General features: G+C 36.3%; 1 protein-coding gene across 1 annotated transcript in view; it reads right to left on the minus strand.

Annotated features, from left to right (window-relative positions):
- QKI (QKI, KH domain containing, RNA binding) overlaps window positions 1-16,526 on the minus strand; it is a 161,878-nt gene that overhangs the window by 9,380 nt on the left and 135,972 nt on the right. The window contains exons 6-8 of the mRNA XM_009320757.1: window positions 6,912-6,999; window positions 4,307-4,579; window positions 1,553-1,627 (exon numbers count right to left, since the gene is read on the minus strand). Of these exons, the coding sequence (XP_009319032.1) occupies window positions 1,553-1,627; window positions 4,307-4,579; window positions 6,912-6,999 (436 nt within the window). The remainder of the gene's footprint in view (window positions 1-1,552; window positions 1,628-4,306; window positions 4,580-6,911; window positions 7,000-16,526) is intronic.

Genomic DNA, 16,526 nt, shown 5'->3' on the forward strand with positions numbered 1-16,526 from the left:
TTTTCTATTTCCTTTTTTCCCCTCTGTCTTTTTTTTTGGTAAATATGGGCTATGACCTTTTTCTGATTATTCCCTGTTGCCCATTGAAGAATTCTCAAGAAAGGAGAACAAGCCAATGGCCTGTAAATAGTGTGCGGTGATACAAAAGAAGAAGCAATCTTCTAGAAAACTTAAGTAGTGTCTTGTTATCAGCTTTACACTTTCTGTAAAGCATAAGATCCTTACATATGAAAGACAAAAGTATTGCATAAATATAGCAAATATACAGGAGGGCCCTTTTTACTGTATTGACTGAAATCTGTATTGTTTCTTGCAGTTAATTTATGGCAGGTTGTGAGAAGTGAAGTGTAGTCAATGTTGGGAGATGTCAGATCTGTCACCTGAATTTGACTTTTGAATATTACAATATCATGGAAGCCTGCAGAACACTGATTTTGATGAGAGCAGAATAATAATACTTGGCACATAATGCTTTGCATCCTCAAAGCCCTGTACAAAACAAGAACCCCCACAACACCCCTGTGAGGTAGGGAAGTATTATTATCCTTATTTTACAGATGGGAAAACATACACAGAGAGATTAAATGACTTGCCGAAACCCACAGTGAGTCAGCAGCAGGGATGGGATAAGAATTCAGCCCACACACTGCTTCCTAGCCAATGTCAATAAACCGAAAATATCACTTTTCTCAATAAGCTTAAATACTTCATTCAGGGGTCCAAAGGCATTACACTTGAGGAACAGGAGAAAAATGAAGATTTACTTTCCATTCAAGGGTTAAAGAGAGATGCTCAAATATTGGATGTCATCTCACCAACAGGACTTCAAAAGTTGCTTGTCCTTCAGGTTACACATTTTAGCAGCAAAAGGCAAATACCAAGAAATAGATTTTGGCAAAAAACCAAAACACCCTCCCTTCCCCTACCCTTAGTAATTCAAACTCAAACAACTTTTGAAGTATTATCTTCACAGCCCTTACCTTTCTGAATTCAGTCAGGTATCTGAGAACATGCATCCTCCTCATAATATACAGTACAGTGGCTCAAAAGTTTATTGGAAAAAAAGGAATCTAAATCTTCAGATTTCTCCAGACACAGACAGGAGGCATTTATTCCTTTACTTCTTTTTCATTAAGCAACCATCCATTCACTTTATTTTGCAACACCAATCTGATATTTCCAGACCAATTAAAAGAACAAATTGGGGGGAGAAGGGGGGAGAACATGACCAAATTAGTTATTGCAGCACTGAATTCATAGTGTTTCATGATGCAGATGGAGCTTTAAATAGTTTTTAAAAGGGAATCAGTTATAGCTTTTATATTAAATAGATCACAAAGTTTTATATTTAATTGAGCTGGGAAAGCCAAGTTTAAAAAATGTTTTTAAAACGGCAAGCATTCCCAAAGCTCTAAAATATTAACTATTCAGATTTTTGAGAAAAATGATGAATGGGTCAAAATATGGTATTTGGTTAACCAGCTGTGGTGTTGCAAATCTCATGTACACCCAAAGCACTTCTTACAAACAAGAACTGCAGAACTAAACTAACCTCGGTCTGCGGTCACAATCCTTTGGTAAGGATGGACACGCATATCGTGCCTTCGAACTTTAGTAGCCACCGCACCTAGTTAAATTGCAATTACCAAGACAAAGTTAGAAAACATTCAAAGAAAACATTAACAGCAGGTTTATCAAAATGGATTTAAATGATCATTAACTACAAAAGTTCATTTTAAGAAAAGCAACAAGTTAAGGCACAGTAGTTTCAAATCTTAATCTTAAAAAGAAGTTTAACTGTGCAGATTAATATTGCATTTATTTTAAACATCCTGGCCTTAACCTGTTTAATCCATTCATTTACAATCCCAAAATTACAGTATTTCATGAAATCTATTAGACCCAAGCACATTTAAGCTTTACTAGTCACATATTCACTGAAGTGCCTTTCTTGCAGCAGGACTATTTTAAATAATGCCATCTTTTAATACTGACAATTATTTGCTAACCTTAAGATCACTTCCAGTTCTACCACAAAAGTTTTAAAGCAATTCTTCAAGCCTACAGATTGTGATTTTAATTTTTAAGTCAATAAGTATGAACTGCAATGAATTAGGTGATTAGTAAAGCAAACACTATATAGAACACTTAGCAGTCAGTATACTACTATACACTCATAAATTACAGCTACTCTGTAATAATAGGAGCTAATCCAAATTAATAGCACTATTTTATTTTAAATCTATGTGCAAAAAAGTGCAAGTAAGTCACTGACTGCTAGGCCAAGCTTTTTTCAAGGCTGCTGAAACTAAGCATTTGTTAAAATTCAGATCTGATGAAGGATCAGTTAAGACCGTTCTTGAATTCTTAGCCTTTCGTTGGGAAAGCCATACCTGAAGATAAAAGGAAGGGAATTAAAAGTTAGTCACCAACTAAAATTTGATCCCAACACCAATATCCCCAAAAATACTAATAGGGATGCATTTCTCTGCCATTTTTAACAGAATTGTTTTAAGACATCTTAAAGGTCCACCACAAAAATGGACAAAATATAGCGTACTATTAATGAGAATGAGTGTGTTACGAAATAAAACTCAACAAAACCCTAACTTAATTCAATTAACTCTATACAATTGCTCAGATAATAGAGTAGATGTATTAAGAGTTATTTATTCTATGCTACCTAAGTGGGGGTGTGTTCCCCCCCTTTCCTTTTTTAAATGAGATTATTTGGTGAGATCTGTTTTGGGCAATACACCTGTGCTCTCACAGCTAAGCTCAAAAGTATGCAATTGTTTCCGATGCCATTTTAGGAGTAATTTTCCCCTCCTCTCTCTCTCTAGAAAATCCTGCGAGAAATCAAAGTTCCCTGCAGCATATTAAATTATTACTATGGAATGATGTATTTTTTTAACCTGCTATTAACTGAACTCAGGAGAGGGGTTTGCCACTAACCAGCAACTGATAGCTACTGTGACGATGCCTGTAACTGTGACTTTACCCCAGGATGTACTGCAAGTGGACTCGCAGATTGGGGGTGGAAGAGCTGGGGAGAACATTTACACGTTTGTGGGAAATGAATAAATGATGACATTATCATATGCTCACCGAGTTTTGGCTATGGGGTAATGGACAACAACCATAAGCTGCTCAAAGACAGACCTACTGCATACTTTTGTCCTACGAAAATTTTTATTATTGATTCACTAATCCTGAAAGGCAGAAGTCTGAAATACTTTTTCTTTTTTACTGTATAAAATATAACATGGGAACATGCACACATACAGATAACTCAACAAGTATTTGTCATGTAAGTGAAACACTGATTTTTTGCAATACTTTCAACAAAATATTGACTTTGAACCTTATTGTCCAGTGTTCATTAGAGATGTTTAGAATTTGTGTAAATCAATAACTGCCACTGAACAAACTAAGATCAAAGTCCTATAAAATCAACATTATGCAGCACCAAGGTCATATGCAATTCAGAACAAGCTGAAAAGAAAACATTATTTAGATTCTGTAGAGGGTAGGGAAGGAAGAAACTATTGGAACTGTTTGTTCCATATTGACCAGTTAACTGAATTGTCACGGCTGCTTTATCATTCTCGCCTTCACACAGCAAGTCAATGGTCTGAAACATTAGGAATGATGGACATTTCAATCCAATGTATATAAAAGAAGACATCAGTAAAGTTGCTAATTGTATCATCCTTTGGTCAGAACTTAGTTTGCTTTATATTCATTCAGTGAAATTATTTCCTGCTTACAAAATGATTTACAGCTTTCTGACACTGAGGAGAGATTTATCAGTTGTGTACTAAATAAAGAAGCAAAAACCCCAACAAACCGAAAAAAGACCTTTCCATTCTCTCCAGTTTTGCTACTAAAAAGGTATAGCAAAATAGGAAGTTCTCTCTTCCAAAGATTACTGGAAATTAAATTATGGTGAAGAGAACACAAACAAATCTGGTATTTATGGGAGCCCACATGACATATAATAGATGTCAACTTTTATCTGTGTTTTTTTTCCTTGCCTATGTATCCACCATCTAGTGTCAAACAAACGTTAAGATTTTATTTTCAGTAATCTTATTACTATACTAAACACACATATTTAATAACGCAAAACGTTAAAATCTTTAAGACTTACACCATTTGAGCAGTTTTCCTACGCAGTTTTGATATACCTGAGATAAGACTGTTGCTTCAAATTTTGTTCTTTGAGCCCCATGACCTCTACCTTGCAAATATCACAAAAGCATAAGCAATATATTCTCCAGTCATCCGCGTAAAAAGATCTTACCTAATACACCACTAGGTTCAATAGGATACTCAAGGATTGATGTAGCTGGTGCCAGCGTGTAGGGGTATTCATATGGTGTGTAAATTAAACCAGCTTCGGGTCCAGGTGGAACTATTGCAGCGGTGGGATGAGGAGTTCCGTTTGGCATGACAGCGGTTTGTATTTGTCTGATCAAAGGCATTATGGTAGGGCCAGCTGGCGTAGGAGTACGCAGGGCAGCTGGTGGGAGAACAGGCGCAGGCCCAGTAATAATCCTTGGAGCCTGGGCTGTTGCTGCAAGAGAAAAGGCAAGGGCTGCTACAGTAAGCAAAGAAATTCAGAGGAAAGTATGGAGATAGCAGTACAAAACGTGGAAAGAATGGGAAAAAGGGGAAAAGTAGGAAAGAAGAAAAATAAAAGGAAATCATTAGTACATGCGCTGATCACACAGTGCCAAAGCACACCATTCAAATGCAAACAGCTTTCCATTTTCCAGTGTGATTAAGTATGAACATGCAAAATAAAAAAGCCATTGTAAAACAGTGAGGTAGATTTCTCAAACAGGTTACACAGCACAAAAGCTCCATTTAGACCACATTTCTTCATTTATGCTATCAAGACTGCATGAGACTGAGATGCATGCAGGAGATACAAGGAAAATACTGTCATAATCAAATACAGAGTACAAAATTCAGTGCAACTATAGAGTCCACAGATACTCAGTTATGCAGAGCTGCCGTATGAGTCTACAGTTTTTATACATCTTAAAACTGTAGTTAAACATATACACAATTCCAGTTTCCAGGATCAGGGAAGTTAAAGATGACCTAGAAACACAATGCATCTCCTCTCCTACTCTAGCATGAACAAAATAGACTCAAAAGCTATTTCTATATCAAATTTCCCAAAATAAAATACTTCCTTTGTATTCGAAGTTCACTATGGCCTTGCTTAAGTTAAAGAAAATAGGTGCTTTTTTTTTTCTTAAACTGTGCTAGCACATTTCATTAAGTGTTATTTGAAGCCTGTTGGCACACAAGATGAACAACTTCTTAAACACTAACACATCAGCTGGTAACAGTCCATCTTAAAGTGTTTTAATTTATAGGTTACTATGCACTACTGTTGATCTACATTGATTTAATTAACTTACAGGTGGTCTGAAAAGAGAAATGTGGGGGAAGGTTTTCAGATTTGAGACTATTGTGGTTTTTTAATTATTTTTATTTTTTAAACAAAAGCGCTCAGACTTAATGTATAATGAAAAAAAAACCCTCAAACATTTTCATTTCCTTTCTTAAATGGAAATAAACCAGTATGGCTTCTACATCCTCAAGTTTTCAGTAAAATCAAAACACAAACAGTGAAATTGTCTTCGTACCAGAAAGTGAATATTAGTGTGGAAATCTCTAGTCAAAAAAATGAAGAGAAAAAAAATCCATGTTCCCACTTACACTGATACAATAGACCAATGGGAATAGATCAGACAAAGAAATGGCTCAAATTAATGTAAAGGTTTCTATGCAACAGTTTGCATCAATTTAAGCTAATCTGAAAGCTATTTTATTCATATTATTTGCAATAATTTAAAGACTAAAATATATTTAAAACTGATCTAGCTTTAAATATCACGGTGTTCATTAGGGCTGAAAGATTTACCACTACCATTGTAGTGGTAAAAGCCCTTGCTTATGTCTCTTTTCAAATCAGAATAATTACACTGGTGTAAGCACTCTCAAATTGACCTAACTGCATTCCAACCTTTAAACATATTCAACACTGAAATGGTAACTGTGTGGAGAAACAAATTTGCAAATATCAGTAGGCCCTTAGTGAAAAGACTGATTTAACTGTGCTTACATTTGACATCTGTATCACAGCTACAGCGAAAATTTACTTTGGAACAGTATCAGCAACTACATTTTCAGGAGGAGAAATTACCTTTTCAACTAGAGAAAATAATTTGTATCACACATAATAGGTATATGATCTCATTAGTAGGTGTATGTAATTAATTTTCAAGTGTAAACCTGTGCATACATGCATTTGCAAAAGCATTCTCACACAAATGTAATGGAAGAAATAATAAAAATGGCTCATTACATCACTGATCCCTGTGAACTCAGCTGTGAAATCAGTTGATGAATTGTTGGAAAAACATAACACTGGGGGGACACATGCAAGCAAGATGAAAGGAAGGAATATAATACAGAAAAATGTATTCACAGTATCCTGGACATCTGTAACATTTTCAAATTAAATCTCTAAAAATAAAATTGAAAGGAGTCCATTGTCCTTTATATGTATTAAGGAAAAAATGATTGTAAAATAGAAAAATGTGGCTTAAGGGTTGAATTTTCTTAAACTATATATTTGTAAATATTTCAACCCAGACATACTGTTTAAAAAAAAAAGAGGGGGGAGAACCCAAACAAAAAAACCCCCAAACTGACATAACTTCTCTCCAGAAGGTCTTTTGCAACAGCTACCTACTGTTCTGTTCGTTTTTTACTGCCTTCCATTCTCCAACATAGTTGCTACCGTACATTTGCCAAACAGTAGCTTTAGGAATCAAAACCTGCGAACATTTCTATGGCATTGACCCTCAAGCTCATGACATGCTTACGTGATTTGATGTTGGCATCTCTGTAGGTGCCATTGAGAATTGCAAGCTCCATCAGCTGCATCTTTTTAAGGCTGTCTTCTCCTTCTGCCTGTGTGTGAAAAGACAGGAAGAAAAGTTCACTAGTGCACAAGATCTAAGGGACCTAGAATAAAACGCCTTCACGTTTTAACCAAGCAAAATACCTGCTTACTGTTAGTCACAAAACCAGTAAGCTTTGTCAACTTTTCCTTAAAATTAAGTGCAAGTTGCCTGTTGTCTATCATGACGTGGTGTTGATAAACATCTTAAAAGATTTTTGAAAAAGGCTCATACCATCAATTATAAAAATAGGGTTAAGTGTAAGTTGTTTTGATAGAAATTGTTTAAGGAAATTTTTTCTCAAGTTTTGCTAAACGTTTCCATGTACTCCTAAAGGGATCTTTTAAAAAAAATGTATTATTGGGCTAGAGGAAGAACAAACAGCACAAATTTTAAACAACTTCAACTTATTGTAACTTGCTCCACTGTAGTTGACAGTGACTACTTCGGGGTGGGGGGGCAAACAAAATAAACAACAAACTTTGAGTAGCTTTCCAAACAGGACATCAACAACTGCTATAATGCAGAATTCATAATTCCGGCCCTCGTAGATGTATTCCGATTAGGATATAACTACTATTTACACAGTATACATTATTCTTGTTTTTGCTTCAATATAAATTACTTCCCTGAAGTTATCTACTCCATTGGTATCCTGCAGCTTGCATAAATATTACGTGGAATTCGGTAAAAAAGCTCACTTTTTCAGTCACTAACAAAAATATTTCTCATTAGTAAAACTTCAGTTTTAAGACCAGACATTTTCTGATCTGTCTTTCCAGAAATACTACCATTTGTTTAGTCTACATCCTATCAACTAGAAAACAAGATTATGATATAGGAAATCCAAGAGAGATGGTCAGCGTCTACTTTAATGTTAAGTTACCACCTTGCTTCTTGTATTGAATGCCACTGCTGAAATTCTCAGTCAGATGGAAAAGAGGGCAGCTTCAGTGTCAGCTGCATTGCATTCTTCCATTGCTAAACAGAATTTTCTTTTATTTTAACTTATCTTGTCTATTCACACAATGTTTTCCAGATATTTGGACCAGCATTTTCCAAGTTAATGGGAACCTGGATAATAACCTGCTGTGCCAACCGCTCTGAAAATCTTGAAGTCTGATTTCAGAGAGAGTTGTTCACCTGTCTTAAACTCTTACAGATGGTTTGAACTAGGACTTCCAAGAGCACGAGTGATTACAAAAAACCACTATTAAAAGCCACAAAGAATAGCAATCACCACCAAGAGCCAAAAAAAAAATCTATTAAATAACTTTGTGTCCATTATAGCTCTGCACCGCTGAAACATCATCTTAAGCTAGTTAAGAGAGAATAGGATTATCTACACGCAGTGTTCCAAACATATAGTGAACTATTTTTTCAGGCTAGTTTGCAGCAAAATATTGTTATGCATACTTAATCCCAAACTATGGAGAAGTAATTTACTAAATTACAAGACAAAAAAAGTTTTAAATTGTATCTAAGCAAATATAGTACTTAGTGTGAGGTACTCAAGGACCACCACCCCTTGCAATGGAAACTTTAACATCCGATTTTTATCAACAACTTAAAATCAACATGGTAAGATGGGTCAATACTAAATTACTTTCAGATGTCAGAAACGGAAGTCCTAACTGTAATACTGAGGACTTGCATAAACACAAAGATTACACACAGTAACAATTTATGTTGTTGTTAAACATTCAGAATGTACTGAAAGTTAGACATTTTCTTTATATATTAAATACTGTGTGACAAACCAAGCTAACACTAATATTCAAAAAGTAAATACACATTCAATTACCATTTTAACTACAAATTAATTGTACAGTTAAGTACTGTACTATCCAGAAACATCAGACGCCACAGTCATTAAAATGAGACTCTCTAGAATACAAAATGTGCTGATTAGAGCATGCTTAATATGACATACTCAGAATAGACTTACAATTTACATGCAAAAGAATTTATTTATTTATTTATTTACTTACTTAAGAAACTATTATTCCATTGCACCTTTGCTGGTAAATTACCCAGACAATCATGATGCAATAAAAACAATTCCAAATCTATCTGCCTATCCAGAGTTTGCAAATTCTTGTCATTCTGGATATACCTTAACTAATTTATTTTAGCAATAAACATTTTTAACACCTTGATTCTTCTCTTCCCCCCCTGCCATAATGGTTATACTTTGCTATTGGCTTTTTGCTTGGGTTCCTTTACTTATTTATTTATTTATTTATTTGAAAGTGTGTAACAAAAAAACCTCCTCACAATGTCAGCTGCATCTCCCATATAGTTCCATTAATGTTGCTAAAATTGCTCACTTCCTCCAAATAAGAGTTCAGGTGATTGATCTGACACCATTAACGAGTCTCAGTAAATGCTGAATCTTACATTCCACTTGCTAGGATAATTTTAGTAACTCTAATCCCAGATTTTGCACCACAGTGAATATTTCCCAAATGTAACTATTTATAGGATAATAATTTTAAGACAGAAAACATTTTTTCCCTTCTGACATCCCCAAAAGAAGGAGTTATAACAACTTAAAAGCAATAAAAGACAGACAAAGTAATTGTTCTTACTTTGGATCTTTTACATTTTCCTATAGGTCACTATGCTTCCTATGAGAGAAGATGTTGCAATTATCTAAGTTTTACAAAGTATGTTTACAAAAATAATAATGGACATCAGCATACAAAGCAGACCAAGTCCTTAACTTTTATTTTTGAGATTTACTTCTCTGGAGTACTGCTCAGCAGCTGATAAACTTTTGTTCTTTTAAACAGACTCCAAAACATAGTTTAAAACTTTTCTTGAAAGACCGGATCAGTGATAATTCACAGATGTGGACTTGCATTACTAGACACTAACACTGTCTTTCAACTACTGGTATTTTGTTTTTTAAAGCATTCATTAGATAGAGAGGGAAAAAAACCAACCCAAACAAAAAAAACACACTTTAAAAACATCTTTAATGCTGACCGCAAGGGCATCATTCCGACTCCTCCCAGAAGATGGCACTGTTTATTATATAATACTATCTCCTCAAGACATGGGTGCTTAGCACTATTTGCACCACCCTAATAGTACTGCTCAAAATCCTGCTACCCCCTCACACCCTAAACTTGCAACAGTCGCTTGCCACCACTCTTTAAGGTGTAAGTCACAGAAGCGATCAGGACCCTCTCAGCTAATGCTGTCACGTCCTTCATTCTGTGGCATCAAGCTCTCGGCTTGAACATCATTCACCAATAGCCAAACCCTCAAATTTCCAAGAGCTGGGATAGAGCAATGGGCACATGTTTTTTTGCCAGCCCTATGCTCTCTCTTCCTTGCTGACAGATGATCAAATGAGGCACACCGATGCAATCTATCTTAGCTCCAGGCGTTTCTGCAGGCACTCGCTGTTAAAGCAAAGAGAGGTTGCATCAGGGATACAAAGGCAATCTCTAAAGGGACAGTACATTACCTGTACAATAGCTACAACAAAGCTCAGTCATTTGTACCAAGAGGAAGCTACTTAGAGCAAACATCAATAAGGTCACTTAAAGCCAGATTTGCATTACTAAATTGAAGCTCAAGTGATTGACTCTAACCTCTCATCCTCCTAAATCTCCAGTGATTTCCTTGTATTTCTCATGTACAATATAACATGCAGATTAAGAAAAAACCTTAAATGGTATCTTGAAACATAATTCTTTAAATGTAAGCACTTGCAACTGCTCACCGAATACAAACACTGAAGAGACACAAGCAGTAAATCCTAACAAAGCCAACCGTGCACAGACAACAGCGGTTTTGTGAACACACAGCCAGTACTCCTCACAGTAACTCAGCTCTACTTGGGCTAGCAATAAAAAGACCTGAAGGAGACCAAATGCCACTGACCACTACCATTTTAAGTTACTTGTTTTCTAATCTTTATCAGAGTAGGATTATTAGTCACAAGGCTCAAAATGCTAGTTACCAACTACAAGTGCCACCTACATGAAGTCTCTGGGGAAACACTTCCCAAATTGAAACAATTTCAAGTGAAATACACACCACTGACCATACTGATGCCCAATTAAAACCACAATTCTGTCTCCTACACTGGGCAATACTGTCTGTTTAAAAAAAAAGAGGAATGCAGTTATGTAATAAACTGCTATTAGTAAGAGCTTGTTTCATGTCATGAAATAGGGAGCTCAGATAAAGCACTCAATTTTTTTTTTAATGACTTCTTTTCATTATCAATGTCTAAGCTATACTTCAACCTCAAATACCCCAAGATCCTCAGAGAATTCTTTTGTTTAACTACTGCTTCTGAAATTATTATTAGGCACTTAAATGCCTCAGATTCTCATACACATACAGTGTGCCCTTAAGCATATCATACAGTTTAGCCTCTTATTTATACACAAAACATGCACACACTAGATAGATATGGTATCGAGGTGGAAGACAGACAGGCATACAGTCTCCAAGCGGAAGTCTATATTCACTGTGCTATGTCAATGAAGACTTCAGAAGATGACAACAGTCTTCAGAAGTGACAGGTAGACTGTTAGATTCTGTGTACAGTCAACCCTGAGAAGCCTATAATAAATTACAGTAGAGAAGGAAAGAAAGATAGTATCTTAAAAGAAAAGAAAGATCAAGTAGCAATGTTTACTACAGAGCAGAGATCCACGAGCTGGCATCCAGTGGAGTCAGTCAGTACCCATACTGCCCCGCCATACTGCTGCCGAACCCAAACTGACCCACATGGAAGGTGACTGCAGCTGAGTTAATTCACAAACCAAGCAATCCACTCGCTCGTATGATAGCAGGGGTGCCTTATCCTGACAGAGCTCCTTGAGCCTCGCAGTCTTACCCGGCTAAGTCTCAGAACGTACTCTGATTTTACCAACGCTGGCAGGGAAGGCTTTCAGCATTTCTGTACAAACATATATACTTTCCCTGTATAACGCTCATTTTCCTTTTAAAGTAACTACTTTGGAAAATATAACAAACATACTTTTTTCCTGCATTCATAATAATATAGATACACTTATTTAAGTGATGTTAGTGACTTACATAGACAGTCTAGCTTCCAAATGTCATGCATTTTGCACGACATTTTTGCAATCCTGTCACACATCCCTGCACTTCAGCTGAATTCTCATGAACTGAACCAAGCCCAACCCTAGGAAAGGCTGCAGACAGTTTTATCTTGCACCAAATGCAGCCAAATCTGGCTTTGGTTAAGGGAGCAGTCCTTTGTAAGCTGTTTCAGGGCTATCCTTCCAGGATCAGAGCAGGTGCAGCAAGTGGGAAGAGGAAACGATGGTGAAGCAAAATGATGCATAAATCAACTGCGAATACAGCAGCCAAAAATCAGTCTTGGTCTCCCCCAGCCAACTGCAGCAGGCCTGTCCCACCAGGCTCATGCAAAGAATGACCAGGCAGCCTCAGCAACGCAAGAGCACCAAAGAGCAGCACTTACCTTCCAAGCACCTCAGCAACTTCTCGTGCAGAGAAGCCTCTGGTTAAACAGCAATATTCAACAGCAGCTTGGCACCTTTCCTACCACCCTCAGAGACACCTCTTCCAGCTACCACATTTTGTCCAAGACCATACGCTTTTCTCCACATTTACTTCAGGTAGAGAGTTTTGCCAATAACACACTGTATTTTTTAGTACACAGGTAAGGCATTAAATAATTTTACACACACTCCAAACAGAAGGGCAGAGAACTTTGCAGTTATGGAAGAACACTATACTAATGAACAAGAATAGATACTTAAAACTCTTCCTCAAATAGAAAAATCATTTACAATTACCACATACAATAAACCTAACTTTTCTACCACCATATCTCTGAAAATACACACATTAAATTCAAAGACTTTCATTATTCTTTAAACTGCATATCTGTATAGCATAAGCCACCTGCAATTTAGTGATTTAATACAAATTTTGGTAAAACACAATAGCACCACCGAAATATTTTACTGCTACTGATCTTATCCTTCTTATCCGGGAGGCGCTACTGCCCCTCAGGGGACTGTCACCCTGCCTTCCTACAGTCCCCAGCTGCTATATAGCCACACAGCTGCAGCTTGGAGGCTTGCGCTGTGACACTTGCTGGACTCTCCGGACTCTGGAATGCTTTTATCTCCCTGACAAAGAAAAATGTTCCACTGCAATTCACTTGTAGATCAGTAAGTATTCCTAACATACCATGCGCCACTTAAACAGCCTTTACACATGAACGTCTCCATTCAGGGACAAAAACCTTCCATTCATAATTTATAAACAAAAAATCTCACAAACAATATACTACAAATTCCTAGACATACACGTATTAAAACAAAAAACAGATCTTAGACATCAATATATTGTAAAATATATTATAAAAGATCATAGGCGAAAACACATTGGAATACTTGAAGCTAAGGTATACATGCTTGAAATTTATTCTATGCTTGGAAGGTCTTTTTTTTTTTTTGCATCTAAGTTGTTAAAAGACTGAAGTATCTATGGCAATGAAATCCTAGGCAAGATGACAGGTTACCAGATGTAAAACACAAAGAAAAGAGCTTTTTAAAAGAAACTGAATGTGAGTACCTGAACTATTGATCAATTACCTACTGCAAGACATCAGATTTCACTTTTGTAAAGGGTTTTACTTCTGGCAAGCTACTCTATTACTCAGTGTTAAGGAAAACATCCCATCATCCCTTTCCCTCAAAAAATTTGACAAAGACTTCCAAGTTTCCCATGCCCGGAATGTAAATATTGGTAGTTAGTTGTTGGTAAACATGTGTTACTTAGACTTTCTCATCCTTGATTATACACTTCTGATGGTGATGGAGCAGAAAGCCTGTAACGTAGCTTTGTTCACGCCGAGGAGAATTTGCCAAAGAGTTTTTTCTGGCATAATTTGGCAGCTATTCTTATATCAGAGGGAACTTTTCCAAATACTTTTCAGACAAAGTAAAATAAATCACTACTTTACGACCAGCCATATTTCTTACAGCCCTGTATGCCATCAACAATACTGTGGCATCGAATAGGTGGCAAGCTGTATCTCAGTTATTTCTCTATTTCCTTTTCAACACGGACGCACACTGCTATGCCTGTGAGGACAGGCAAAGATAAATTAGCATCATTACTTCTTCTGGGCAACAGAGTCTGCTTATCTTCTTCAAAGCAAGCTCTCAGTTCAAATGATATGCAAAGACGACTGTGCTGTTTCACTTGACAAATTCATTGGTCATAATGTTAAAGATACACTAGGGGGAAAAGGCAGCATATCTTTTTACACTTCCCATCACCTTATCTGACATATCCCTGTTTAATCATGATACTTGGCTTACCAATAATATTTTTGAGAGTCCTTATGCCCTCCCTCCCCTATTTTCCATTTCTGCAAGAAGAACATACAGATAAGGTGCAGAAAATCATCATGAAGCACGTTTTATAAGCCAGACTGAAATACAGCATCAGTGGAACTTACAGGTTTGCTTCACCATTTACCCTCTGGGTACTAGTTGTCAATATATTTGGAGGGGGGGGGGGGGGAATCACCAGTAGCATTCTGCTTGACCTTAATGGATTTTTATGTCTGTCCCAACATCTCTTCAGGACAGATGTGATGGACTTGTATTTAAATCACAGGGTTTGGGGCTTTCAAGGAAATAAGGTCCCTTGGGTCAGTTATACTAGACACTCGACAATACTTAATTCCTGAATTTGCTTTTTGTTTAGCCTTTTTTTTTTTAATTATCATTCAAAAAAAAACCCTCGCACCTCAACCTTTTAATGGTGTTAATAAAATCAGTGACAAGAATCTCTATACACCACACAGAACAGCTTCAGCAATTCATAAAGCTCCAGAACAGGAATGCATCTTTCATGACATATATATATACACCGAACCCCCAAAAATCCTGAAAGAAAAAAACATTTATATAGTACCTTCTAAAATGTTTTCAAAAAGACAGAATTCTACTCAAATACATTCAGATTTGTCAGTATAGACATTTGCTAACATTTGCATTAAGATTCAAATGAAACAGCTATCAATAATGCAATATAAAGCATTAGATCTATTTTTAGTAATGTGCAAGCCCAGTTAAAAAACTTTCAGAGCTAAACACTTTATTTTTGGTATTTCTAATTTTGGAATGCTAGACATTCAAAATTCCTCCTCACTGGTTAGTTTAATTCTGAAAGAAGGAGCTAAGCCATAAGCACACTGAATGAGATACCTCATTCAGCAAGCCTCTGGGACAAATTTCCCACATACGGCTCTACAAGCAACATCTTGAGTACCACGAACATCCTAGGAATCTGAACAGAGCAGAAATCAAAGACGACCTGTATTATGCAGGTCTTTATTCCAGCTGTAGCCTTTTGAACAGGCTGAATGGTGCCAAAACACTTCGAGACTGCGTTGACACACTCCACTTGTATCAGGACAAATGCTTTAACCCACCTGAGTTTTACAAAAATAATTTAACCAACTTATGCTACACAACTACCTATGATAAAGGTGGTTGTTCTAATAGGTACAGACGAGAGGCAGTTGTTACAAATATAACAATGGAATGATTAATTAAAATACTTGTAAATAAATGTGGCCTGACCTGTAACATTTATTTTTCCTCTGTTATCCCAGGAAGTTTCTATTCAGTTTGAGTTTATACACTCTGAGTAGCTTTAAATTTCCCTTAAGTGCAAAGACACTGAACTCAGATAGCAAGGGGGGGAGGGGGAAACAAACCCCATTAAGGGGTTTCAAAACTAGTATTTTGTTGTAAACTCTAGAGACTCCAGTGCCAGCTAATTTTGTTTGCAGCTATGCTAATGTTTTAGTACATAAACAAAGCCTTTCATTCTCAAAATGGTACTGAAATACGACCCCATGTTTTCATATGGAAAACATGTCCATTATGTTTTTAATCTATTCCCACTCAGATATAAATAAACAAATAAAAATCTGTACGAAAAGTGACATTTCAGATCAAATTTAGTAACCTAGAAAGAACGTGACAAGTGTCTCTCTTTAGAGCAACAAAAGAAAACTAATTGCTGGTGATGAGGAGTACAAAGACTGTTGCTGTGAATTCGTACACATCTTTCAAGTGTACTTTCTCTTATGTGTTTCATTAAACACAGGATTCAGGGCTGCGGACTACCACATGGGAATTCAAGCTGCAGTCATAACTTTTAAGACATTTTTATCTTCAGTTTGAGAAGTCCTGAAAAGGTAATACTGACTAATTAAAATAAATTCATGTATCACAATACAGAGTAAAAACACGAATATTTAGGCTTATCCAATTATAAAACATTAGTATTCAGGGAGCAGTGGTCTTCCAATAGCTTTTTAGACTGTCACGCTTACTGCTGTAGTCACATTTTCAACAAGAATCATGACAGCTAAATGTGATAAATAGAATTGTTTCTGCATTTCACCTACCTTCCCTTTTGTAAAACATTTGCATAAATTGTTTTATTTTCAAAATAACAGAAAGTGCAATGGCACAGTTTTGTTGA

The sequence above is a fragment of the Pygoscelis adeliae genome, unplaced genomic scaffold, assembly GCF_000699105.1.
Source record: "Pygoscelis adeliae isolate BGI_AS28 unplaced genomic scaffold, ASM69910v1 Scaffold33, whole genome shotgun sequence".
In the NCBI taxonomy this organism is placed as follows: Eukaryota; Metazoa; Chordata; class Aves; order Sphenisciformes; family Spheniscidae; genus Pygoscelis; species Pygoscelis adeliae.